The sequence below is a fragment of the Pteropus vampyrus genome, unplaced genomic scaffold, assembly GCF_000151845.1.
Source record: "Pteropus vampyrus isolate Shadow unplaced genomic scaffold, Pvam_2.0 Scaffold15, whole genome shotgun sequence".
Taxonomy (NCBI): Eukaryota; Metazoa; Chordata; class Mammalia; order Chiroptera; family Pteropodidae; genus Pteropus; species Pteropus vampyrus.
The window spans coordinates 12,542,732-12,570,170 of record NW_011888796.1 but is presented as its reverse complement, the minus strand read 5'-3'; the positions used below and the strand labels follow the sequence as shown (position 1 = coordinate 12,570,170).

The 27,439-nt window shown below is 34.5% G+C and overlaps 2 protein-coding genes and 1 long non-coding RNA gene across 5 annotated transcripts in view; 2 read left to right on the top strand and 1 right to left on the bottom strand.

The window, feature by feature from the left end:
* Positions 1-5,220, top strand: part of STYX (serine/threonine/tyrosine interacting protein) — a 30,122-nt gene extending 24,902 nt beyond the window's left edge. For both annotated transcript variants that reach the window (XM_011385407.2, XM_011385399.2), the window contains one exon: positions 1,633-5,220. In XM_011385407.2, coding sequence (XP_011383709.1) covers positions 1,633-1,706 — 74 coding nt within the window. In that variant the 3' untranslated portion in view covers positions 1,707-5,220. The remainder of the gene's footprint in view (positions 1-1,632) is intronic.
* A 1,256-nt stretch (positions 5,221-6,476) lies between these two features.
* On the bottom strand, positions 6,477-19,716 carry GNPNAT1 (glucosamine-phosphate N-acetyltransferase 1). 2 transcript variants are annotated; one of them, XM_011385384.2, is made up of 6 exons: positions 19,549-19,714; positions 14,707-14,874; positions 13,644-13,706; positions 10,088-10,215; positions 9,120-9,181; positions 6,477-7,666 (listed from the first exon to the last, which is right to left on the bottom strand). In XM_011385384.2, exons 2-6 carry the CDS (start codon positions 14,858-14,860, stop codon positions 7,519-7,521), a joined length of 555 nt encoding a protein of 184 aa, XP_011383686.1. In that variant the 5' UTR covers positions 14,861-14,874; positions 19,549-19,714; the 3' UTR covers positions 6,477-7,518. The 2 variants fall into 2 exon arrangements, with proteins under 2 accessions (XP_011383686.1, XP_011383692.1); XM_011385390.2 differs by lacking the exon at positions 13,644-13,706 and having other exon boundaries at positions 19,549-19,716.
* A 71-nt stretch (positions 19,717-19,787) lies between these two features.
* The window catches only part of LOC111735822, a 48,468-nt gene continuing 40,816 nt past the window's right edge, over positions 19,788-27,439 (top strand). The window contains exons 1-3 of the long non-coding RNA XR_002778986.1: positions 19,788-19,867; positions 25,066-25,167; positions 25,945-26,080. This is a non-coding gene — a long non-coding RNA (uncharacterized LOC111735822). The remainder of the gene's footprint in view (positions 19,868-25,065; positions 25,168-25,944; positions 26,081-27,439) is intronic.

Genomic DNA, 27,439 nt, shown 5'->3' with positions numbered 1-27,439 from the left:
TAAGTTCATTTCAGTCTTACTTGAACCAACAGCCTTATAAGATAGGAAGAACAGGTTACATTCCTAGTTTGGATCTGGAAATGGAGCACTGGTGATCTGATTGATAAGTCCAGTGCTCTCTTCATTCTATTACTGCAGTGCCTGTAGCAATAATGCTATATATCCATCCCTCAGGTGCGCTTCCTAGTTGTAATTGACTCTTTTTTCCTTTGCTACCTCCATCTAGTCATTCCAAATCTGCTAGGATCTGTTTCCTCAGTACCTTTAAAATTCATTCCCTCTTTTATATACCCTTAATTTTAACCTAGTTCATGCCCATATTGGCTTCCTATCCAAACTCTTATTATTTGGTCTGTTCTCTGTATGTGGCCAGACTTATTTTCATTAAAGATAGTTCGACTTATGATTATTTTTCCTGTACAAAAGCCTTCACTGGCTTAATTCCTACAGACGAAAATACATAAGTAGTAATTAAAGGCCCTTCTAATTTTATTGTATCTCTTACTGTTCCTCTTTATATTTGCACTCCAGAAAGCTGAACTATTGATGGTTTCCTGTGTGTGTCTTCTTTTCTCCACCTAGAAAGCATTGCAGTCTCTCTGTTCTCATACATTTAGTTCAGGCGTTGCCTCCTCAAGAAAACATGATTAACTTACTCTTCCTCTATTCCCAAGTCATTCAAGATTGACTCTTATGGAGCTTTTTCTGTACTTCATCACGCTCTACCTTGCATTGTCTTACCTCCCTTAGAATACAAGTGTAGCACCTCATCTGAAATTCAGTTACAGCAGCTGTATTTAGCTGTATGACTACCATATTTATTTATTCCATTGTCTCGATATTATGTTTCTGTTCTTATTTGATTAATCTTATAGTGACACATTACTTTCATGTTGGAATCTGCCTTCTGAATTAACATTATTACTGTGTATTATTACTATTAGCACAATCTTTAGGGCATAAGTTTAAGGTCATGCCATTGTTAGGCAGATAACACTGCACACATTTTACCAAATTTAATTGTTCCCTAAAGTTCTCCTCCATTAAGATTCAAGTTTCTTGATTATAACTATGGGAAATGTAGGGATAGCTTTGATTATATGTGGGAAATATCTGTGCCGGCTGACTCTTGATGTGAAAAGTGGATAAGAGAAAGTCCCTTTATCTGCTGCATGCCATCCTTTCTTCCAACTTCAGACTCATTGGTAATAAAAACCACAGCTACAATGGAAAAATATTTTCAGTGGCATCTATGGAAGCAAAAATAATTATATCTACAAAATAAAATTGTACAAATATAGAATTTCTTAAATTTAATGTTCTAAGTCACATTATAAACTTGATAACCAGTTATTTATGTAGTTATTTTAGAAATTGTTTATCATTTACAATACCCAAGACATATTTCATTCTCAAAAGGGAAAAATGTATCCTCTCATGAAGATAAAAAGTTATTTAGATAATTCATAACCAAAGAATTTACTAAGTTTGCTAGAAATTCACTCATGGAGTTTTCATAGTGCATATTCATGGTAACACTTCATTAAAAATGAAACTTTTACTAGCTGTAACATTCTAACAAGTGAATTTATTTAAGTTCCCATTATGTTATGTTCATGCAATAAATTTTAGGCAGTTTGAAGAGAACACATGAAGAAGATGATGATTTTGGAGGCATGCAAGTGGCGACTGCTCAGAATGGCTGACTCAACAGCAACATTATAGAGGAAGTGAATTTCTATTTGGGAAGGAGCAAATACTAGAGACAATAATAATGTAAAATGGTAAAAACACAAGTAGTTTCTTTTCAATGATATGTTGCTTCCAGACATGTTTCTCTACAATTTGTTGAGCAACATTTTAAGAAGATGTTGGACTTCTGTAGTAGATGGCACTGATGGTTTTAAGCCTATTCTTTTTTTTTTTTTTTTTAACGTTACAGTTTTATTATAAACCAAGAATTTTGGACTTGCAGAGGTATTATTGCAATAATGCACTTTTCATACTTGAAATTTATTTGTATGATATAAAGTTATTACTTTAAAAAAAATGCAAGTTAGGGGGATTTGTTTATATAATTTGGGTAATTTATAACAAGAATTTCCTAAAGTTTGCTAAAAATTCATTTTATGTTCTATATATTACATTTAAAAAATAATTTAACAGTTCAGTTTTATGATGGAGCCTCTTACAGAAACATTAACAAATGCAGGAATCTGCCACATTTCTTTTTTAGTATAATTAAGTAGTTAATTACCCTTTTTTAAAAACTTCTCTGATTCCTTATTACTACCTTTAAATCATGACATTAGCCAACTATTCTTACTTTAACATGATCCAAGTTTTGCTTCCTTTCCTAATTTTAGTCTATAGAAAAAAAGTTCAACGAACAAAAGATGTTTTAATTATAAATACCAAATACTTAAAAACAAGGAGAGTTTTAGATTTTTAAGGGACTTTCCTTTTGCATTTCTTAAAAGCCAAATGCTGTTTGTTCTTTTTAGAGTTGCTTAGCCCATTTTTTTGTCCAAAATAGTTCTAAATAGAATATAATAAACCAGTATAGTGCTAATTTTTTTCTAAATGAAGCCCAAAAAAGAAAAGTGCCTTGCATCATTAAAAAATAACAATCCTCATGACCTTTAAATTAGTATGTAGAACAATGAAAAGTTTTTAAATATTTTCTGTAATTTTTTTAAACCATAAATTGATTTAAACTGAAAGTCTGAGGCTTGAAGAAACCTCAGTACATTATTCGGAAATATTAACTCCTCCATTTTATGTTGTCTTAATGATTCTGTGAGGTTGTTCTGGCTCAGACAGCAGCTTTTCTTTTAAGATGCATTTATTGGGGAAAGTGGTTTGTGGGAGACTTTAGTGTATTTTAGTGTTTTAATCAGTTCTTTACATTGAGTTAATCCAAATTTCCCCTATAATTTGCAGTAGCAAGTTACTTCATGGATCCTAGTTTCTCCATATACATGTACATCTAAATTGTTCTAAGAAAAACATTCTTGCTATTTTAAGTATGATGTGAGGAAGTGAGGAATATTTTTAACTTTTTATAGTTGATGATTTAGGTTAGCACAAACAAAACTTCTTTCTATCTCACTTTTCTGTCCTCTCTTGAGGTGCTTTATTGATGGGAATGATTTCCATTCGTTCCCTCGGTACCAAGAGGTACTATGCAAGGTAACCTATTACACCAAGTTACTTGCTTGGCTTTCCTCCCTAAAATGTAATAATACAGTCAAAGCTTGTTTTATCCAGCATAGCAAGAGTAGAAATGAATTAAAATTGCTTTGTTAAAATAAGAGTTAATTTCTTGTTGATCCAGGTGGTATTCTTCTGATGTCCCTTGTCTTTCTGCTTTACCACCCTGAAAATAGCATATTGTTAATCCCATTGTGATCTCTGTTCTGTTGTGATTAGGTCATTTGGTGTGGCTGTCTAGTAGAGTCAAGATCTGCACCGAGTGTTCAGAAATTCCAGTTGGTAAAGTGCCAGATAACACAGCTTTCCTGTATATAGATCACTATTGGATAGGTCAGCAAAGATCTCTCTTGTAAACTAATAATCTGTGATGCTTCATTCAGCAGAAATTCTGCTTAAAAGAATCTTCATAAGAGTACGTTTAAGTTTTGAAAATGAGGCAGTTTTTTAAAATTAGTTTCTTAAATATGCATATCCTCTCTAGTAGTGTTGCCGAAAATAGATTTTATTATTTATAGCTGGTAATTTCCCACTTTTTCTAACCACTATAATTTTTATGTTTGTCACTAAAGTGCCTGCCCAGCACTGTACATTAAAGACTGTCTCCTTCTTAAAACACTAGGAAAAGGGACTGTCATCTTCTTGAGTACAATATTAATGTGGACAAACATGTTGTTTGTTCTTTCATATAAGAACATTGCAAGTTTTATCTTGTATCCATTCTTCCACCTAATGTTCAGCTAGTTCTTCTGGTAGCTCTTCTAATTCTTCTGTTTGGTTCCATTTCTGTAATTCCTTTCTTTCCGTTGATGTTTTGTGATAGTTAACTACAATTCATTTAACCAATCATGATTTATTTTCTAGAATATTTGAATAATGTATGAGTGACGTAGCACCCAATTTTAAACATTACGTAATCTGGGCACAGAATTTAAAGTAAAATTACATCAGAATATAAAACAACTGCTTTACTGTCCATTTTCAAAGTATGGAACTTAAATACTGAGAATATTCAAACTGAAATGGCAGTATTCTTACCTTCTAATTTTAGTTAATTGGTCGATTAATTTTTTTATCAGATGTTTAAACAGCAGTTACTTCTGTTTATTTGTATCTACTCTATGGTGGAAATGTTAAACCGTGATGACTTTTGCTACGAACTCTCAACCACTTACTTAACTTTTAGGGCATAATATATGTTTTGTGGTGGGAGGGGGGTGGGATTTGTGCTTCGCCTGATTTTAGAAGTAATGTCAAAAAATGTTAAGCATGCCCTTTTAAAGAAAATATAAGGTTTCTAATTGTCTTATTACCATGGTAATTCAAGTGAATTAGAAGTATTTAACTGCAATCTTGAATTATAAAGTTGGGATGAATATATATATATATATATATGTATATATAGAGATCTCAACTTGATGTAAAGTAAATGAGCAGTTACCTGGCGGATTTCTTTTAATAACTGGCTTAATCCACAATTCCATAACAAACTTAGCTTCACTTCAGTATTTACTTTCTTTGTCCATTCAACAATGCTCCAAAAAGGAAATGTTAGGAAACAGCTGAGAATTGCTAAAAGATTTTATTTTTTTTATTGGTTAGAAAAATGTGTTTTTAGGGTCTTTGAATGCTGGATTTTTTTTGTCTTACCCATTCATGGCAGCTAAAAAAAATCACTCAAAATATTCAGGTTTACATGTTAGCTCTCTTTCATAGGGAGTTGCCATACCTCACAGTTCAAAGTGTATTCTATAGATCAGTAACATTATACTGACATGTAATTGCAATTTACTATGCAGCAAAAACGATTCAAGAATAACCTACAGTGTCTACTTACCTTTGTATAGGCAATTGCTTAAGTTACTCTGCTTTTAACATTTGTACTTGGATAAAATGCTTATGTATGTATAGGAATGTCACAGTGCAAGATGCTGCTAGCTCAGACACAAAGTATTAAAATTATTTTGTCAAGATTGGTGGTTGTATTAAAACTATTGTGCCATTATACCTCAAAGAACTGAAAAACTCATTTATACTGATATGCTTCAGGACTTCTTAAATTGCTGGTTTCTAGGTAAGACTAACCTAGTTTTACTCCCACAGATTAAGAAGGATAAATGAACATTGGATGTTGATAAGCACTTGCGTATCTTCCAAAACACTGTGGTTACACACACACAAAATATGGTCACTAATCTATGCAAGACCCAAATTTCAGCTCAAGTATATTTTTTAAGGTTTAGCTGATCAAGTTTAGAGTTGGAAGCGAGGGAATTCATGCCTGAATGGAAAGGGAAGGTAATCCATAGAAAAGTTTCCAGCCCATTTAGAAAAATACTTCCTGCTTTTACAATATCCTCTTCCCTGTTAGCCTACCTACATACTATTTTTCATCAGATCTAAGATGCCATCACCACACTATTATTTTAGATACCACTAAAAGGTAAAATATTGCTGAGTAAACTATTACAAGCCCTTGATCATAAAACATACATCTTAGAATCAGTGAAATACAAATATACAATATATGGGGCACAATAAAAAAAAAATCACAACTGCCTTTTTCATTATACCTTTTCAAAAGCAAATTATGCTCAAAATTGTGAATATAGTTAATGTAACATGTTTTATGCAGCTTTTTTTGTACTCAAGTTTACTCACAGTGTGGCTTAGAAAATCATAAATATACTTTGGTTAACTAATGCTAAATACAGATTGCCATTTTCCTCAGTGACACAATTTTTATATACTCTATCTTACCTGTAACTATTTCCTTTAGGAGGAATTTAAGACCTCAAGAACACCACTGAAACACCAACCTTGTAGACAGTTTTACTTCAAATTGTTCAGTGGTAAGAAATGCAATGAAGCATTTAACTTTACCTTTTATTAGGCTCATTTTTTAACATAAGTTTTTAATTAGAGTGTACTTAATAAAGCTGTCATAACAAGGCTGTAGGATTTCAGAAAAGGTAAAACTAGCTTTGTTGCTTTCACAAGAGAGATCATTTGCATAGGTCATCAGCAGATGAATAGTCACCCTCTACTGGTAAAGGCTTTCTATGATTTTAGAAAGCCAACTTTAACTTACTGCATGGAGGGAAATATGAAATCCAGCTGAGGTAGGTGTGAGTAAAAGGGATGAAAAACAGGTAGTCTTTAGTTTCCAAGTTCATTTTACAAAGTACACAAAACTAATTATATCAACCATGACTTAATAGAGTTCAAGAGAAGACTCAAGAAAAACACAAACAACATCAGGATTCTAACAAAGGACTATCATATGAATAGTTTTAATGTAATACGGAATGCAAAAGATTAGAACCATTAATAAAGTAATTTCTACTTCAGCTTAAAAAGAAATAAATAAAATCAAAACGGGATAGTGACCAGAATGCCATTATAATCACATTAAATAGAAAAGCTTCCATCAACATTTTTAAGAATATAACAAATTCAGTATGATACATTTTTAAGTATTCCACTCAATTTTGTAATCTATTTTTCATAAAAATGTTTCTCAGAAGAGAGGCTTCAGATGCCCATGAAAAGATGAGAAATCAGGTTACAAATACATAATATGCCAGGATTTGCTAATTCACTGTTAAAAGTACCTTGTATTTGCTCTTAGGTATTTTAAATGAATTTATATATCACATATAAGATGGGTGGTACTTCACTACATTAGAATTATATGAACTTGTATATTTAAATTTACTTTGAATCTTATCACATTTTATGTTAATTTTTATTTCTACTTTAAAAGGCTGACCAGGTTATTTGCCAGTACGGTATTAGGACCAACAATGTTGGGCTGTACATTTAGTTATGATATATCTAACATCGAATTTCAAGTAATATATGGGAAATGACACCTCTAACTGGTATTTAGATATGTTTCTCTGAAACAAATAATTTTATGAATGTGGTAAGAAACAGCCTTGTTTATTGTATGATTTTTAAAAATGAGCAGTACAGATAGCAAATACATAACTCCTTACTACCTATGCTCTGACTACCAAGGAATGAAGCCAAACTTTAGAAAAATACAATGCAAGAAAAGATTCAAGTTAAAAATATATTCCTTTGGTTAAAAATCATCCTCTTCATAATATTTGTAATCTAAACTCACAGCATGTCCCACCAGCCCAAAGTAATCTTCTAAATGTCATATCTGTTGTATTACAATGTTTTTTTCAATCCATTATAGAGGTCACTGGATTACAGCAAAATATTTTAACTGTAAAAAGGATATATAGTCTTGGTACATTAGCTCCTCTGACAAATGTCTTTCTTAAAAGATTTTTACTTTAGAAACCTCCGACACATGTAGTTTTCTTCAGATACTGTATATCCAAACTTTTTATAGAAACCAACATTTTGTGGTAGACATTCAAGGGTAATCTTATAACAGTTCAGTTTTTTGCTTAGCAAAGTAAGGGTTGATAATAACCTGAAATTAAAGGGGGGGGGGAAGCATAGGTCATTTGTTAATAAAAATGGATTTTAGTAACAATATGAGTGAATATTGCATAAAATTTCAAGTTTACATTAGAAATAAGTTTAAGTCATGGCTTTTCCTACTGTATGTTCATTTTAATATTCAAATTGTACATAGATAATCATTTAAATCACGCAAAGCATTTTTTTTTTCAAATATACTTGATAACCTTCAGCCTGTTAATAGGACAAATACTAAACCTAACCCTCTTTAAAAATAAGTTTTAAGATTATTGTTGACACTAAAGACTATCAACCTTTTAAAAATATAGTCCAGATTATTAAGTTTTTTTCTCATCAGTGTTGACTTAGGAACAGTCAACATTCCCACATAAAATAGAGAACAAAGCTATTGTTTACCTATCATTTTAAAACTACTTAAGTATTTGTGAAAGTATCATATACAGCTTTACAAATCCTTAAAGAATCCAAGCCCAGTATAAGAATGATTTCTAACTGCCTTATGGGTAAAAATAAAAAACTAAAAATGATCTACAGATATTTACCAGAAGTGTTTCCTCATGTTTACATAGACTGAAAAATCATATCAATTTGAAGACAGAACTTAAGAATTATAAAAAGTATGACTAAGTGGAATAGAGCAGTGGTCTCCAACCTTTTTGGCATCAGGAACTGGTGCTCCTATGAGAATCTAATGCCTGATGACCTGAGGTGGAGCTAAGGCAGTGATGCTAGCGCTGGGGAGTGGCTGCAAATACGGATGAAGTGTTGCTTATTCAACCGTCGCTTCCTGCTGTGCATCTCAGTTCCTAATAGGTTCATGGCCTGGGGGTTGGGGACTCCTGGACTAGACTACTAGAAATTGCTCTGTTTTATTCACTGATGTATCTCAAATACCTCAAATAGTATCTGGCACATAGCAGGTACATATTTATTAAGTGATTTCCTTAAAACTCAGAAGAGATGTTAAGCAAGTTCCATCTTATAAAATAGGCACTAAACCCATGAAATTTACATTTATTTTTAAGGATTTAGGTAAATGTATAAAGGATTCTACAGTGGAGGCTGCTTTAGTATATGTTTCTAAAATTTATGAGACTCAGACCATTTCCTTTGTTTTTAAACATGACAGAGAAATGGGGAAATTGACTCGGCCAAAAGTTCGTTTTCTACTAGTATGAGACTACTACTGTTAAAAGTAACTTAAAGATGTTACTGCCTGTAAAACAGCATACCTCCAATATTCAAACTGGCAAAACTAATAATAAAAGTACTTCATTTCTTCATTAAATTCAGTCTAAGCTATAGAGTGAGAACAGGTTCATAATTAATGATGCCTAAAAAAGAACTTCAAACAGGAAAACATGTTCAAGTTATCTTGGCAAAAACTGTAAAGTGACAGAGCATCTAATTTATACACGGTTACCTTGTTTCTGCTTACTTACAGTTTGCCAAGCTGCTTTCCTCTGCATTCATCACTAACAACAACATCTTCTACTCTTCCTCTCTGAAAACATTTACAGTGTTTAAAGGACTAAGCATGTAGTTTTGTTCTTTAGCTAAATCAACAAGTTACGGTTGGTAAAAATTCATTGACAAAAATAAATGTTTTATAAATTTGAACTTAACAAAAACCAAATGCAAACACTTTTTAACTATTATTATAGAGGAAATAATATAATGAATCAACTTGTGTCCTAATCTTATTTGTCTATATCCTGAACCTCCCCAGCCCATTGTTTAAAGCAAATCTCAGAATCCCCATCACCTAAATATAATCTTGTCATGAATGTACTATATCTGTCATCCTGCTCCTTGCTTGACAGTTTATTTCAGACATTTAAATAGTTTATTAATTGCTAGAAACTCCACTAAAATTCGTAACTCATAGAAAACATTCCAAATTTTCCTATCTTATTGGATTACCTAGGCTTTCTTTACTATTTCATGCGTGTCATTAGGAGTAAAGGGGCTTTACAGGCATTAAAAATGTAACAATTAGAAAAAATATAGTATTCTGAACCCTTTACCACTTGGAAACTGATGGGAATTTGTGTTAGTATAATATATTCAAAGTACTGTTTAAAAAAAAAAAGCATTAGGGATTCTAAACATTACTGCCAAATTTCATGATGCTGACTTGGTTTCTCTATGACTATGCCAAATCTAATTCCTTCAGGAACAATTTTTAGCAAACATTTTATATTGTTAGTACATTTTCTTCCTCATAACTCAGAACACAATGGGAAATTGTTCGTACTAAGGGACTTCTAAGAACTTTTTTCAGAGCAATATCGCTCTCATTTTACAATGAAAAGTAGTGAGAAAACATTTGTTTAATGGAAACTCAGTGTAGGTTTTGCTAGAAAACACTTGTCCATTTTAGCTCATAAGCATTAATGTGAGCATGTACCTTAGCACAGGAATGGATGAATTTATGTTCTATTATCAGAGTTGCTGTAGCAACAATCTGTCCTAAAGTCACATCTTCCACAACTGTAACATAATAATCCCCAGATTTCTTCATGTGCTCAAAAGATTCTGTGGAAATTGGAAAACAATGTTATGTGGTAGACATTAAACTATTAGGTGCCAGAAAAATACCAAGATTAGCCGCTTCATTATCAGATAGCTAAAGCTGTTTCACCATAGTAATTTATACTTTGTTTCTAAGAAAATATTAAAAATGACCAAGTAGTTGAAACACCAAATTAGAATATAGTCCACACATTAAAAAAATATGCTAGCAAAGTAAAAGACTAATAATAGCTATTTTAGATGAACAACACTTATAATACAAATAAACTATAGATGTTACCACTTTTGTGCCTAATCATTAGTTACTTTAAATCTATTTCTTCAACCTTTACACTAACAGATACTTGAGTAGAACAAAACTTTGCAAATTTTAACAGGAATGTTTGGCTTCATTCTCTGATTTTTAGTCTTTGGTTTCAAAATATTTTGACGAAAGTAGTTTTTCAGTTTTTCCCTTGTGATCTTAGGTGTTTCGTGATTACATGACTTTCTTTTTTAGAAACGAAATCACTGTTTTTGTTTCCTTTGAAAGCACCTTGTGAAGTAGGTGAAAAATATGTTTCCAAGTAATCTTCCCAAAATCACACAGCAAATAGGAGCAAAGAAAATAAGCACTTTACTTTCAGATTTGATTTTTAGTACTTATATTACTGAAATAACATAGTCCTCATCTTATCTGGAATGCATGCAAAAAGCAATTCGGGAATAAAAACTAAGCGAAATAGTCTCACATATTGTTTATTTCCAGAGTCTCATTCTAGATAGGGGTGGTGCAGAGTAGAAAGAAGTAAATTCAATGAAGGAAAACAATGAGAATTAAAAAATGATGACCCTCATCTAAGGAGGGTAAGACAATACAAAACAAAACAAAATTCTTTTTGAAGGAAATGAAATTATAGAAAATAAGAAATGACTTAAAGCACTGGATAGAGTCAGGAAGGTTCTGGTTATTTCCTTACCAATAAACTACTTGTGATCTTTTGACTTTTTTTTTTTTGGAGAGGCAACCCTTGGCTGACCTCACAGATTGCAAGGACCTTGTCAGTTTACAATCCCTTATTTTTTATGTCTGTAGCACCTGGTCTTCGTAGGTGGTCTCCCATCCAAGTACTAACTACGTCCGACCCTGCTTAGCTTCCAAGATCAGACCAGATTGGACTTGTTCAGGGTAGCATGGCCGTAGACTCTTTTGACCTCTCTTGACTTCCATTCTCATATGTATAAAAGAGGGAGTGGGGCTGAACTATAACCTCAAATACCTCTTACTCTTAAAATAGATATAAAGGAACAATAAAAATCAAACATTCTATTGTATTTTTGATCTGGTGATTAAATTTCTGTGAATAATCTAACCACATGAAAGGAAATAACTACAGTAAAAACAACTTCTACAGCTAACACAGCACAACCACTCCCAGGGCCTCAGCATAGGTAGCAGCTGACCTAGCTTTCACCAAGAGGCTCCAGAACCAATAGAACTGGTGGTCAGCTTCAGACCACACCAGAGCACCACCCAATTAGCAACATGAATGACACACTCAAAGGAGTGGACTTGGCAGGCACCAGAGCCCCCACTAAAGTGAATCTCGCTCCATAGGGTCAGCCCCTGTATAAGAGAAATGTCTGCTGTGCTCACAGCCAGTCCTCACAGCCAGTCAGCCTAAGGGTAAATCCTTCTCACTCATGTGACAACAGTAATCAAGGCTCAACTACAACAGGAGGGCACACAAAGCCCCCATAAGGGCCGCCCAGGAAACACCTAGCTTACATGACCAGGGAGACTGCGCCACTGGGCCCCACAGAATACCTATTACATAAGGCCACTCTGCCAAGACAGGGAGATATAGCAGTTCTACCTAATACATAAAAACAAACACGGGAGGCAGACAAATGAGACAAAGGAATGTTCCAAATGAAAGAACAGGACAAAACCAGAAAAAGAACTAAACAAATTGGAGGCAAGCAGTCTACCAGATGCAGAGTTTAAAACACTGGTTATAAGGAAGCTTAGTGAACTTAGGGGAAGAACAGATGATCTCAGTGAGATCTTCAACAAAGAGACAGGCAACAACAAAAAAAGAGATAAACCCATCAGAAGTAAAGAATAGCTGAAATGAAGAATACACGAAATGGCATCAACAGCAGATCAGATGAAGCAGAGGATCAAATATGCAATTTGGAAGACGAGGTAGCAGAAAACACTCAATCGAAACAAGAATTTTAAAAAAAGGATAGCTTAAGGGACCTCTGGGACAACATCAAGCGTAACAACATTCACATCACAGGGGTACCAGAAGGAGGTAAGAGCAAGCAAGGGATTGAAAACTTATTTGAAGAAATTATGACTGAAAACTTCCCTATCCTGGCAAAGTGCAGTCTCAAATAAGAGGAACCCAGAGGCCCACACCAAGACACATAATTAAAATGCCAAAAGTTAATGACAAAAATAGTTTTAAAACAGTCACATACAAGGGAGCTCCCACAAGGCTGTCAGCTGATTTCTCAACAGAAACTGCAGGCCAGAAAGTACTGGCACAAAATATTCAAGGTGATGAAAAGCAAGGACCTACTACCAAGATTACCTACCCATCAAGGCTATCATTTATAATCAAAGGAGAGAGAAAGAGTTTCCAGACAAGAAAAAGCTGAAGGAGTTCATCACCACCAAACCACTATTTACAAGAAATGTTAAAGGGACTTAAAGGAAAAAAAGCAAAAACATGAATAAAATGGCAATAACTACATACCTAACAATAATTGCTTTAAATGTAAGTAGATTAAATGCTCCAATCAAAAGACAGGGTGGCTGAATGGATAATAAAACAAGACCCAAGTGTCCATCAATAGATGATCAGATAAAGATGTGGAATATTACTTGGCCGTAAAAAGAATGAAATTTTACCATTTGTGACAACATGGATGGACCTAGAGGGTATTATGCTAAGTAAAATAAATCAGAGAAAGACAAATACCACATGATTTCACTTATATGTGGAATCTAAAAAAACACAAGCAAACCAACAGATACAGAGAACAAACTGATGGTTGCCAGAAGGAAGTTTGGGGGATTGCATGAAAAAGGTGAACAGACTTAGAAGTACAAATCAACAGTTACAAACTATAGGGATGTAAAGGACAGCTTAGAGAACATAGTCAATAATACTGTAATAACAATACATGGTGTCAGATGCAAAACTTATCGAGGGATCACGTAAGTTAAATAATGTCTAGCACGACTGAAACTAATATAATATTGATGTCAGCTATAACAAAAAATTTTTTTAAAGATACAAAAATAGCTAATTTGTTATTTGAATAATATCTAGCTATTTGAATAAAAATCACATAGTATACACTAAACAGAGCTCTAAAGAAAAATAAAATCTTGTTTCCCTTTCTTTCATTCAGAAAAAAGAAGCTGTAGTACTTACTCATAAATTGTTCAGGGCTGACAACTCCAGTTTCTGTCAGTTGACCTAGTACCTTAAAAAAACCTAGTTTGCAAAAACAGATTTCAAGTCATACGAGCAGATGAAAGATATATCAAATAGGGCAATGTGTAAAATAAGGGGAATTTTTTTTCAAAACTTTAATGAATCATTTCAAAATTATTATTTCAAAAGGTTAAATTGAAACCCATTATTCTTTCTATAATCACTATATAAAACAAAGAATAATTTTTACCAATGTTTTTGCCTGCATAAGATTTTTGGAATATTGCTAATCTTAATATTCAATATTTATAGAACCAGCATGTACATTTTCATGTAATTTGTATTAAATTCAATGCAAGGGATGCCTAATTTTCCCAAATATGTGCTTTGGTTTTATTTAAAAGTGCAAGATTTTCAATGACCAAATATGATACTATACAAAATATAATTGTTGAGACTGCAATTTTTAAAGATGCCTGATTAATTTCATGTTATCTTAAATTAATGTGAACAGTACATTTTAGAACTCTGACAATCTTAATTTCTACAAACTCACTAACTTGACCAAAAGTGGTTTCTTCAGGTTTCCTACCAAAAAGAAAACTGTAAAAAGTTCATTTTTGATTACCAACATTTAAGGAAATCTTTTTGGAGAACTTAGCTGTTAAAACAAAAGGAACATGTAGACAAAACCTTTTGCAACTTATCCCAGGCAGATTATCTCCACTCTTATTCCCTATCCAGGTTCTTAGAGAAGATTCTTCCTTAGGTTTCATTATACATGGTAATTTCACCTTTTTGAGAAGTCTTTTGGCCTCTTATAGGAAAGAATGGTACTGTACTTAAGTTATTTGAAATATTTTACAGTAATAGCTGATCTTGGCCCTGATACATACACACTGAAATTGAGGGTCTTAGTCACTTTAAAAATTAAATACGAAAAATAATCCAAAGTCAAGTATTATTTTTTTAAATTATCACCATCATCATAATGTTTGTGGAGAAAATAGAATGCTAATTATAGTTCTAACCAAGATTTGTAAACTATGTGAGTCCATACCTCTATTTAAATCAGCAGTACAAAGAGGCCTCAAAACCAAACCTTCTCCAGGATGAGTTGGGGAAATGGCTGGAGAAAATGTAGCTGTATTCTGGCTCCAGTCCACTTCTTTGAGGAGACTTGGGTCAAACATAGGAGTTTCATCAGGTTTCATTTTTACAGTAAGGTCTAAAATAAAATTTTAAATGTTAAGGCATTTTATTTAATAGAAGTTAATAGATTGGCAAGAAAGTAAATTTCTTAATAAAAAGTAATGCAATTAGAAAAATTCTTTGACAGATATACAAGATATTTTAATTTAGTTATCCTGAATCTTTAAATGTCTTAACTACAGATACACAGAAAACATATGACTACTATCAAAGAGTAAACAAATGAGTAAATTTAAAAGTTTTAAAAAGGTCTTTTTGAACATTTTTGCCTATGGTAATGCTGTGAATAGCTGAGTTTTCACAGGCTACATTTTTTATTTTTTTTACATTATTAGATTTTATTATTGAGCTAGAAAACCATTTGTTGGTCTAATTTGCCATTAAGGAAGACTTATTGGGCATGTAACTTTTTAATATATATGTTGAACCATGAAGAGAAGGTAACTGATGAAATGGCTTAAATTAGTGATTCTCTGCATTCATTGTAATATTTGGTTTCAGCTATAATACATTCTCACTAAGTATCTACTGGATTTGTTTTCACGAGACTTTCTAAATCTCTATGTTTCTCAGCTGCATTTAAGCAGCTTAAGAATAGCCAGTGTTTTTCATGCAATTGAAAAATTATCAATATGGTACTGTTCTCTTTTTTGAACATTCAGAAGTCAGCAGGTTCTAAGTGTAGTCTAATAAAACTGAGACTAAATAATGGATACAAAGATAGAAGGGATGAAAAATATATAAAGCATAAAAATGGAAGGGAGGCACTTCAGTGAAGCACAGAATTGCTGGAAGAGTCTTCCTAGTAATTACTAGAAGACTGAAGCAAACCCCAAGTTTCATTTCTATCCCTATGTTCAGTTAAAAAAACTATTCTATTTGATACCTGCCTTCTTCTTTGAAACAAAGAATTCAAAGATATACATCCATAACATACTACCATAAAACAAAGAATAGAGGAAAAATTAAAGTCCATTTAATGAGATGGAACGATGTCCCTAATCAACTTGCAGATGTTCCCAATTTCATGTCACAATACATTTAAGGGCAACTCTCCTTAACATTTTCACAACGATTGATTAAACTTCTGCCTGTATAACCAGATGTAACTATACAGCTAATGCTGCAGTGTAACACAGGCTTGGAGAAGATAGTGTGGCGTAATAAGTTAACATTATTCAGCACTTATTACGTGCCAGTTAGCATTGTTCAAAGAACTTTACACACATTGCAAGTGCTCAAAAAGATACCCTTTAGTTAGCAAATAATTTAAAATTCATGTTTATAAATTCTTGTTAAGTTTTTTCACCTTAATGTCAGGCACTGTGCTGGGTATAAGGGCTACAAAACAAATGACAGGTTGTCTGTTATGTTTATGTTAAACTGAAAGTTAACATTCTTGGATAAGAAAAAATTTTAAATCATAGTTTATTATGTAGAATATTGAGGGCTTTTTTCTTTTTTTTTCCCCTTCAAAAAGGATTCAGATCATGTTATACTCTAAACACTATACATGGCTCTAAAAACAGTAAAGGAAAGAAATAAATTTTGATGATTAAAACATTCATATCAAATTGAACAAACTTTTAGTCCATTTGAAACAGATTTTTTATAGGTTAATTTTAATGCGTACATTTTACTGTTTGTCCCTGATAATTGGGCTCCTGAGGCTTTTGTATGTACTCTCATCTGAAAGATGGGTAACAACTTTTTTTTTTCAGGTATGCAGATAAACTGGCTAAATATTTATCAATAAAGTAAAATGTGTACATTAAATGCAGAAGCCAGAAAGTATTAAGGCTTTAAGTTCCTCAAGGAAGCACACTAAATATTTTGATGTTCATGCTATTTAACCTACAGTTTTAACCATGAAGTTTAAAGAAAGCTCAGAAGGGAATTTAGATGAACATTAAGACAATTTCAAGTTAACTAGATTCCTTTTTCCTATAAAGTTTATTTTTGAACTTTATAGGTTCAAAAATAAAATGTAGCCTGGAAAACATGCAAAGTAGGGTTAATAATTTCCGAGAGAGGGGGGGGAGAGGTACAGCAAAGAATTAGGATTATGAAGCCTTTAACTAATGAATTTTAAACAGTAAATACTAATATTTTCCTGTGTATTTCTTCAACCAGATGGTCCTATTTCATGAATGATCATAAAAGTAAATTATATTGGCTAACATTTATTGAGCACTCTATATTTGTAAACTTAAAAGTACAACAAAGGACTTATTATCCCCATTTTACAAACCATGAAGCAGGCAGAGCAATTTGCTCAAGGTAACAGAGCCAATAAGGAAGAAAGTTAGGATTCAAAAACAGGCAACAGGGCCAGCCAGCTTCATGGGCACTCGACCTGTGTGGTTGCATAGGGCCCCACACTTAGTTTAATTCTCTGCTGTCCTGTCTTGAAATTCTTAATAATTTTTTTAACAAGAGCCCTGCATTTTATCTTGCACAGTTACCCAAATTATGTAGCCATTCCTGCATGACTCCAGATTGTACTTTTACTGAAAATGCACTAGTGAAAATGAATTCCCTACTTTATTGTGTAAGAGTTAAAGATGTAGTCAAAAGCAGCTCTTATAACCTATATTTGGAAAATAAGAATTTCCAGCTAGTCAAAATATATTAAACAAAGCCCTCTGGATAGAAATAAGAGTCCATTAACCAGGCATTCAAAAATTAATATCGAATGTTTAAGAACTATTTTATAAAAACAGAGCCAGACTTAAGGTTATCTTCCTTTATCTTACGCTGTCTCCATACAGTAAAATTCTCCCGATGTCCAATTAGTATGCTGGACAAGCTAAAGTAAGCTGTGATTTAATACCAAATTTCAAGATTTTAGAAGAGAACAAATAGGTAATTTATTTGATTTACAAAAGAAATAATATTTTAGCATCTTAAGGTGCCCCCAGGTACTACAAAACTAGGAAATTTCAGCAAACATACTTATACAGTTGTTTGAATCTCATCATCACTGAGGTCTTATTTCAAATATTTTAGATTAATTTACAAAAATAACTCTAACTCTCCTTACATACTTCTCAAGAACCTTTCCTATTTAACTGCTAAATTAGCATGAATTTATAAGGCCTATATATGCTTAACCTTACCCCAATAAATAAATGCCTAGTGAATGAATAACCAATGGTACATGTTTTATCTGGAGGTCACATTTCAAAAAATCCAGAAGAAAAATAATTTGCAAACTGCCACAAGTAATATCACAAAAATCATATGCTAAATTCATTTTTACTAGGTTCAGGTTTTCATTCAGTTGACTAGTCTTTGGACACAATTCCAACAATTTGGTTTCCCAACCTCTACAGCAGACTAGACTACAAATGGGGAGGAACTGAGGCTAAGAAGCAAGTGACTGAGAGCATCAAGTTAATAGACACTGGGAATGAAGATTTTTAAAGCTGATATGAAAAACTTAAAAACAATATAAAGCCAAATCTAAACTCATGTATTTCAAGAGCTCCTGGGGCATCACTACATTACTTCAGTACATGGTGAATGGGGGGCAAGGGAGAAGAGCTCTTTGGGACCAGGGTTCGAGTACATACATTTTATGATAATTTCGATAATAATTTGACTAAAGGTTTTAAAGAACACTCCAATCGCTGATGCTTTCAGTAGGCCTGGTCATATTAATAAATTGTGCAATTACACTTTACTTGAGAATTTTAAAAAGTATTTTCTGGTAGTTTATTTGATCTTTATAATCTAAGCATTATTCTCAGTCAATGGACCAAGAAACCTACAGCAGGTAGCGCTTTCGGGAACTGACTCCAAGGTAACACACAAATGAGTGAATTGGACTGGATTCCTCCTATCTTGTTTTCTCATTTTGAACTGCACAATACCATATTCGATCGACACCAATCTTTACATCATCATATCAGACAGGTAACTCTGTCTCTCCCGTGCTGAAAAAAATTGTCAGCGAATCCTGCCTATAAAGAACTGATCTAAATTAATTCTTGAGATCCATGCCTGGTTTCGTTCATGAGTGGATATCTTAACAAAACTAATCCCATAATCGTCTGTTTCATTTAGCATGAAATTGAGTTCTGTTTACAAGAACGTCAGCTCCTATAAAAGAAATCACAGTACTCTGTTTTCTAGGGGTTGAAGCCCCGGGTAAAGACAAAGGAAGTCCCTCCTCGCAGGGAAAGCCCCGATCTAGTAGTGCAAGAGGTGATCTTCGGAGCAGGAGCATGTCCTCAGGTGGCTCACGATCGCCGTGGGGTGCGCCTCGGAAAAGAACCGGGAAAAGGCCCGGGGCGTTAGTGCCCATTCAAAACCGATGGTGGCAGAGACTGTGAGCAACTGTCTCGGTCTCCACGCCAAAGCCTGGTGAGCAAAAAGTTACTTTCGACCTCTGTCCCTGCTCATGCTCTGCCAGGGACACCCCTGCATGGCCATACCCTAACCTCTGCTCCAGGCGCGTGTCCGCTTAACTTGCTCGGAACCGCGCTCCACAACCTCGTATGCTCCCAGCTGGCAAGGATAAATGCCCGGTTCCCCGAAAGTCACCCGCCTGCTCTCCTACCCAGGGCCTAACTCGCCTCCCCCGGGGGCAGCAGTCGCACCTGTGTGACAAATCTGAGGGCAGGCCCGGGCTCCAGGACCCCCAGCTCGACCCCACTCCCGTTCCCCCCGCCCCCAGCCCCCTCACCCGCAGAGGCCCCGCACTCGGCGTTCCTCTCCGGGCCGGCGGACTCTCGCCCACCCGGGTACACAGCACTGGATCCAGATGCTCAGCTTCGGCCCCACCTCCGCCACCTCGCGCGCCCGGGTCGCCGTCACCGCCGCCGCCGAGACGTGGCAGCGCCAGCGCCTCCACCCCGCCCCCGCCCGCTGACGCAGGACCTGGCGCAGGCGGGCGGGGGCGGGGCCTGGGCTGTAAGCGCCCGGGGCGGGGACGAGGACGTCCTGGGAGCCTCACCCCGCAGCGGCCGGGAGCCGGAGTCCTTACAGCTTTCCGCACGACGTCGGTATGTTGGTTCGGTGGAAACAATTCTACTTAGGAGTCCCCTAAGCCCTATTAAGTGGTGACTGGTGTGGACCTCTGAGTCTCAGAGACCAGAGGTTCAGCCTCTTGCCTTCTTAATAGTCAATTTCTTAATAATCCATTTATTAGGACTTTGGCTATGCACTGGCAGCTGACGCTCCTTATCTCCAGTTTTCTGAGTCACAAATTCAGCCTCCAAGAGGCTGCATTCTCTTTCGAGGCTATTGTTTTATTTCGCTCTCAAATCTTTTTGGATGACCGTGAAGTTAGGACAATGGTTCGCAGCTGCGGCGATTTTGCCTCCCAGGAACCAACTGGTAACATCTGAAGCCTTTTCAACCTCATGTCCAGTCGAGAGGTGTTTGGCATTTCTCTAGATGATAGAGGATATAGGTAGAGACCAGTATATGGCTAAATGTTTTACAGAACTCGGGACAGCCCCCCACAACAAATAATTACCTGGTTTGAAATGTCGGTGCTGCTGAAATTGAGAAATCCTGGGTAAGGAGGAGAAAAATGACTTAGTATTCTGAGCTCCCATTTCCAAAGTGGTTCACCTAAGTAGCACGTGTACCCATTTTACTGATTAGGAAACAGGTTCAGAGATGTTAAGTAACTTACCAAAGTAACATAGCTAGTAATTCCCCTTGTAGCATAAATTTCAACTTGCTGAATTTGCAAAGCATTTTATTCTTAAATAATACTGTTCAAACAGTATTATAACACCATATGGTGTGTCAGAAATTATATTTTTGCTTATGAGATTTAAATTTCAGTTAACTCTTTTACTGATTCATGCGTTTTCACAGCTTAAAACATCAGTGCAGCTGATGGCATCCACATCTTTGTATTCATCCTAGTTTTTACTCATACATGCAAAAGAATATATGACATAAAAATAAACATCACTATTCTTAACAAATATATACCCTTGTTTTCTTGTCAGACTTCTAGCCCTATGTTTGCAGTTAGTTTCTCCTGAGCAACAGAATCCTGTAAATTTTTAAATTTAATCAAGAGCAAAACAATTATAAAATTTATTACAGAACACAGGAGTTCTAAAAGGTACCTCAAAAAATTCTGCACTCCAGACATTGTCCTTCTTACCCACTTTGTGCTATAGGAACCCGATTTCTCCTTAATAGTCAAATTCAGTCACTCCAGCTAGTACAGTGGCCCCCTTCTTTGCCTGTTGGTTTACTTGCCTCATGACAATCTCAACTTCTTTATAGAATCATTGGTATATCCTCTAATGATTTTTACTTATTTTGATGGAATTTTTTAAATTGAGATATAATTGACATGTAACATTGGATTAGTTTTAGTACAACATAATAATTCAATGTATGTATTGCAGACTGATTACCACATTGTTTAGTTAACATTCATCACCACATATAGTTACCAAATTGTTTTTCTCTTGTGAGAATTTTAAGATCTACTCTTAGCAACTTTCAAATGTACAATACCGTATTATTAACTATAGTCACCATGTTGTATATTACATCCTCAGGACATATTTATCTTATTAACTAGAAGGTTGTACCTTTTCACCACCTTCATCCATTTTACTCGCCCATCATCCCTACTTCTTGCCATCTCCAATCAGTTTTCTGTATCTATGAGAGTTTTTTGGTTTAGTTTTTAAGATTCCATATATAAGTGAGATCGTATATATATGTGTGTATTTATATCTCATATCTTCTTTATCCATTCATCTGTTGATTGACACTTTGTCATTTCCATATCTCAATTATTATAAATAATGCTGCAATGAACATGAGGGTGCAGATATCTTTTCTAGATAGTTATTTTGTTTCCTTCAGATAAATACCCAGAAGTGGGATTGCTGGATGATATGGTAGTTCTATTTTTAATATTTTGAGGAACCTCTATATTATTTTCTGTAGTGGCTGCACCAATTTACATTCTCACCAGTAATACATTTTACATTCTCACCAGGGTTCCATTTTCTGCACATCCCTGACAGCATTTGTTACTTTTTTGTCTTTTTGATAATAGCCATCCTCACAGATGTGATGTGGTATCTCCTTGTGGTTTTGATTTACATTTACCTGATGAGTAGTGATATTGAGCATCTTTTCATATACCTGTTGTCCATCTGTATGTCTTCTTTAGAAAAATGTTTATTCCGATCCTCTGCCCATTTTTTAATCAGATTAGGGATTTTTTTTGTTTTTTTGGGTTTTTTTTTTCTTTTGGCTATTGAGTTATATGAGTTCTTTATATATTTTGGATATTGGGAGCTTTTTGATTATTGATTCAATCTTACTGATTCAGTCAGTCTGTTCAGATTTTCTATTCATGATTCTTCAGTCTTAGGTTGTACGTTTCTAGGACTGTATCCATTTCTCCTAGTCTGTCCAATTAGTTGGTACATAATTGTTCATAATAGTCACTTATGATTCTTTGTATTTCTGTGGTATCAGTTGTAATGTTTCCTTTCATTTCTGTTTTTATTTATTTGAATCCTTTTTTTTCCTTGATGAATCTTAGCTAAAGGATTATCAATTTTGTTTATCTTTTCTATTGTCTTTTTAGTCTCTCTTTCATTTACTTCCACTTCAATCTTTGTTTCCTTCCTTCAACTAACTTTAGATTTAGTTTGTTCTTCTATTCTAACTCCTTATGTTGTTTGAGATCTCAATTCTTAATGTTCCCATTTATCACTATGGACATCCTTCTTAGAACTGCTTTTGCTGCATCCCATATTTTTGATATATTGTATTTTCATTTTCATTTGTCTCAAGATACTTGGTTTCTCTTTTGGTTTCTTCTTTTGACCCCATTGGTCGTTCAGTAGCATATTACTTAATCTTCATATATTTGTGAATTTTTCGGTTTTCTTTTTCATAATTGATTTTTAGTTTCATACCATTGTGGTCCAAAAAAATGCTTCATATAATTTTGATCTTCTTAAATTTACCTAGACTTGTTTTGTAGCCCAATATATGATCTATCCTAGAGCATGTTCCATGTGTGCTTGAGAAGAATGTGTATTTGGCTTTCGGAAAGAATGATTTGTAAATGTGCGTTAAGTCAGTTTGGTCAACTTGTTGTTTAAGTCCAGTGTTTATTGACTTTCTGTATGGATTATCTATCCATTGATCAAAGTGAGGTATAAAAGTCCCTTACTATTATTGTATTACGGTTTGTTTACTCTTTACATCTATTAATATTTGCTTTATTTATTTAGATGCTCCTCTGTTGGGTACATAAATATTTACAAATATTATATCCTCTTGTTGGAATGTCCCATTTATAATTATTTAATGACCTTCTTCTCTCTTCTTACAGTTTTGTCTGTATGTGTCCTGTATCCAGAATGAGTATCTTGTAGGCAGCATGTAGATGGGTTATGTTTTATTATCCATTGAGCCACCCTGTGTCTTCTGATTGGAGAATGTAGTCCATTTACAGTTAAAGTAATTATTGGTAGATATGTACTTACATAAAACATTCTATATTTATAACTTTTAAGTTGCTAATTAAGTTTTAAAGCATTCTAAAACTCTACATTTTTACTCTTCTCCACCAACATTTTATGTTTTTTAGGTCACAATTTATATCTTGTGCATTAACAAATTTTTATAGTTATAATTATTTTTAGTAATTTTGTCTTTTATTTTATTTTATGTATTTTTTATTTTTTACTTTTTTTAGATGAGGCAACCCTTGGTTGACCTCACATATTGCAAGGACCTTGTCAGCTTACAATCCCTTAGTAATTTTGTCTTTTAACCCACATAACTAGATCTATAAGTGATTAACCACACTATTACATTAGATTATTCTGAATTTAACTCTATATTTATCTTTATCTATGAGATTTGTACTTTCATATGTTTTCCTGTAACTAATTAGCAGCTTAAAGAAGTCTCTCTAACATTTCTCATAAGGCCAGTCTAGTGCTGCTGAATGCCTTCATCTTTTGCTTGTCTGGAAAACTCTCTCTCCTTCAATTCAGAAGGACAACTTTGCTGGGTAGAGTACTCTTGGTTGGCAAGGTTCTCCTTCCCCGCCCCGCTTTTAGCACCTTGACTATAATATGCCACTCCCTCTGGCCTGCAAAGTTTTTGCTGAAAAATCTGCTGTTAGTCTTATGGAGTAGTTCCTTTGTATATAACAAGTTGTTTTTCCTCTTGCTACTTTTAAGACTCTCTCCTTGTCTTTAGCTTCTGATAATTTAATTATGGTGTGTCTTGATGTAAGTCTCTTTGGGTTCATCTTATTTGGAACTTTCTGGGATTCCTAGATCTGAATGTCTGTTTCTTTCCTAGATTAGGGAAATTTTCAGCCATTATTTCTTTAAATAAATTTTATGCCCTCTTTCTCTCGTTCTTATTCTTATAGGATTCCTACTATATGAACGTCAGTCTGCTTGATGTTGTCCTATAAGTCCCATATGCTAGCTTCACTCTTTTTGATTCTTTTTTCTTTTTGCTCCTCTGATTGGATGAATTCCACTGCCCTCTCTTCTGCTTTATCTGGTATAATGTTGAGCCCTCTTTCTAAATTTTTAAGTTGTTATTGAATTCTTTAGCTGTGATTTATTTTTGGTACTTATATTTTCTTTCTCTTTGTTGAAATTCTCACTTTGCTCATGAATTGTTCTCCTGACCTCAGTGAGCATTTTTATGACCATCCTTTTAAACCATTTATCAGGTAAATACTTATTTGTTTTACTAAGTTCTTTTTCTGAGGTTTTATCTTGTCCTTTCATTTGGACATATTCCTTTGCTTCTTCATTTTCATTGACTCTCTGTATTGGTATCTATTATTAGATAAAATAGCCACCTCTCTCAGTCTTGAAGGAATAGTCTCAGGTAGAAGATGAAACTTACAGTTCAACTCTCCCCTAGTTTTTAGTTGTCTCTCAAACCTTTGTGATTGTCCTAGCAGCCGTCTTTGTTCTTAGTTGCTCCCAGTAGTTGAGGGTATACCAAGACCCGTCAGTGTCCTGAAGAGGAAGATTTCAGTCAGCACCTAGATATAGGTTGATTGGAAGTCAAATCTTCAGGTAGCATCTTTTAAAGTATGCAAATATACCTCTTTCAGAGGAAGACTTTGAGGTGGGCATTTCTGTCTGCTCCCTCTGTACTAAGCCCTGGGTGCGGGTAGCCAGTTAAGAACCATTTCTTCTTTTGCTGTTGTCCACAGGCTTCTTTCTTGGAGACACCAGTGATTTGCAGCTGGATAGAGCACAAAGATGATGCCTCCCAGCCTACCCAGTCTTTAGAGCAGTCTCTGGAGAGGATTGAAGTAGGTTTCTAGATGTATTAAATTAGAAGCCTGCCCCTCGGGCCGCAGTTATTCAGATAAACTAATAGCCCCTTTCACAGAAAGACTGGATTTTTCAGTCTACTGCCTCTGTGCTGTGCCCTGGAGGGATAGATGTTTAAGAATTATTTCTCAAGATCTATACACCACTGTGTTCATTGTAGCGCTATTTACAATAGCCAATATATGGAAGCAACCTAAGTGCCCATCAGTAGACAACTGAATAAAGAAGTTCTGGTACAAATATACAATGGAATATTACTCAGCAATAAAAAAATGAAATCCTACCATTTGCAACAACATTGATGGACCTAGAGGGTTTTATGCCAAGTGAAACAAGTCAGATAGAGAAAGACAAATACTATATGATTTCACTTATATGTGGAATGTAAGGAAAAAATAAATGAACAAACAAAATGAAAACAGACTCATAGATACAGAGAACAAAATGGTGATTGCCAGTTTGGCAGCTGGGTGAAAAAAGTGAAAGGATTAAGAAGTTCAAATTGGTAGTTTCAAAATAATGACAGGGATGTAAAGTAGAGCATAAGGAGTATAGTCAATAATATTGGAATAACTACGTATGGTGTCAGATGGGTACTAGATTTATCAGGGGATCACTTTGTAAATTATATAAATGTCTAACCACTATGCTATACACCTGAAACTAATATAAAATAATGTTGAATGTCAACTCTAACTGAAAAATTAAAATTTAAATTTAAGAAATGAGAATTATTTCTCTATTATTTGTTACAGACCTGTGGGACCTGCAAAGTAACCCCTGTTGACCAGAGCCAGGCAGTCGAAGTGCATTCTCTGGGTGGCAGATGCAAAAATCATTATGCCAGACATCTAAACAGTCTCCTTTGCCCCTCAAGCTGAAGCATTTAAGGTAAGCAAATAGCCTTTCACAGAAAGACTGGACGCCTTTCATTCTGCTACCTATGCACTGGGCCTTGCGAGTGTTAGCCACAGTGAATTCCCGTGAGCCCTTTAAGAACTGTCTTTTATTTCACTATAGCCTTGTGGATCTCATAGATGCAAGCTCTGTTGGCTTTCAAAGCTAAATGTTTTGGGGACCTGTCTCTCAGGTGGAAGTCTTAAACGTTGTAATGCCAGCCATGAGGTCCATACCCTTTGCTCCTCAGGGAGAAGCTGGGAACTGTGAGTTCTCTCCCAGTTGTGTGTCAGTGGATTTTATGATGAGATTGTGTCTTAGCCTCTCCTACTCATTTCGATGTGGGTTTTTCTTATTCGCCACTGTGTAGGAATCTCTCAGGTAGCTTCTGGATTTCAGTCAGAGGGAATTGTTCCTTATGTAGCTATAGATTTGGTGTGTCTGTTGCAGGAGGTGAGTTCAAGAGCCTCCTACATTGCCATTTTTAACCAGAAAAACATTTTATGGATTCTTATAATAAATGCTATGTCACCAACATTTTTGATGGCACAGATAATGGTATTATGTGGTACTACGTGGATGTCAGTGATTGAGTTGAGAAATGAGTCAGGAATGTTGGACTCAATGAGAAGTTTTAAGAATACCTTAACCAATTTATTTCACTCATACTTTCCACTTAGTATATAAGAATTAGGTATAACAATCTATGTCTACTAAAGTATAAAGGGCTCTTTTACTAGGTACTAAATAAAAGTTCTAAGTGATAAGGGAGCATGTGTTATCATTTTTAGTTGGTCACATCATTTCTTCCTTAGAAACTGAGAAACTAATGGTGCGTCTTACAATATGTCTTAAGATTTGAAGTAATTCTCTAAACATGTTCATAAATTATTTGATCCTCATATGAATATTATGAAATAAGGTGGGTATTATTATTTCCATAAGGCAAATTTTAATTTTTCAGGTAATTTTGATTTTCTTATAGGTAAGGCTATAGTTTGTTTTACAGACTTTTGAAATTAAGATAATAAAACAGTTCAATAATTTGTTTTCTCTAACATTAGGGCCACAAATTTAAAGCATTTCTACTGTTGAGTAGATCATGTTATATAATGACACCTTTTTGAAAATGTGGTGTTATAAATGAAAGATGTGAGTTAAGCATGGAGAGATTTATGTGTGAAGTTAGGAAATACTCAGATATGATAGGAATTCCTGGAAAGAAAGCAAAAGATCACACTTTGGAGAAATGTAGTGGTAGGGAAAATATCTCTAATCTAGACAAAGTCCTTTTGTGGTATTTATTATCGTATTATGGACTTAGGTCTTATTGTTTAGTCCTTCAAAGGTGGC

Excerpts from the sequence above, each read along its gene's own strand:
- GNPNAT1 (XM_011385384.2), bottom strand. The coding sequence starts at position 14,860 with ATGAAACCTGATGAAACTCCTATGTTTGACCCAAGTCTCCTCAAAGAA. Across the intron at positions 13,707-14,706 it reads TACTGCTGATTTAAATAGAG|GTTTTTTTAAGGTACTAGGT; the intron begins GTATGGACTCAC and ends TTTGCAAACTAG. Across the intron at positions 10,216-13,643 it reads CAGCCCTGAACAATTTATGA|AATCTTTTGAGCACATGAAG; the intron begins GTAAGTACTACA and ends CAATTTCCACAG.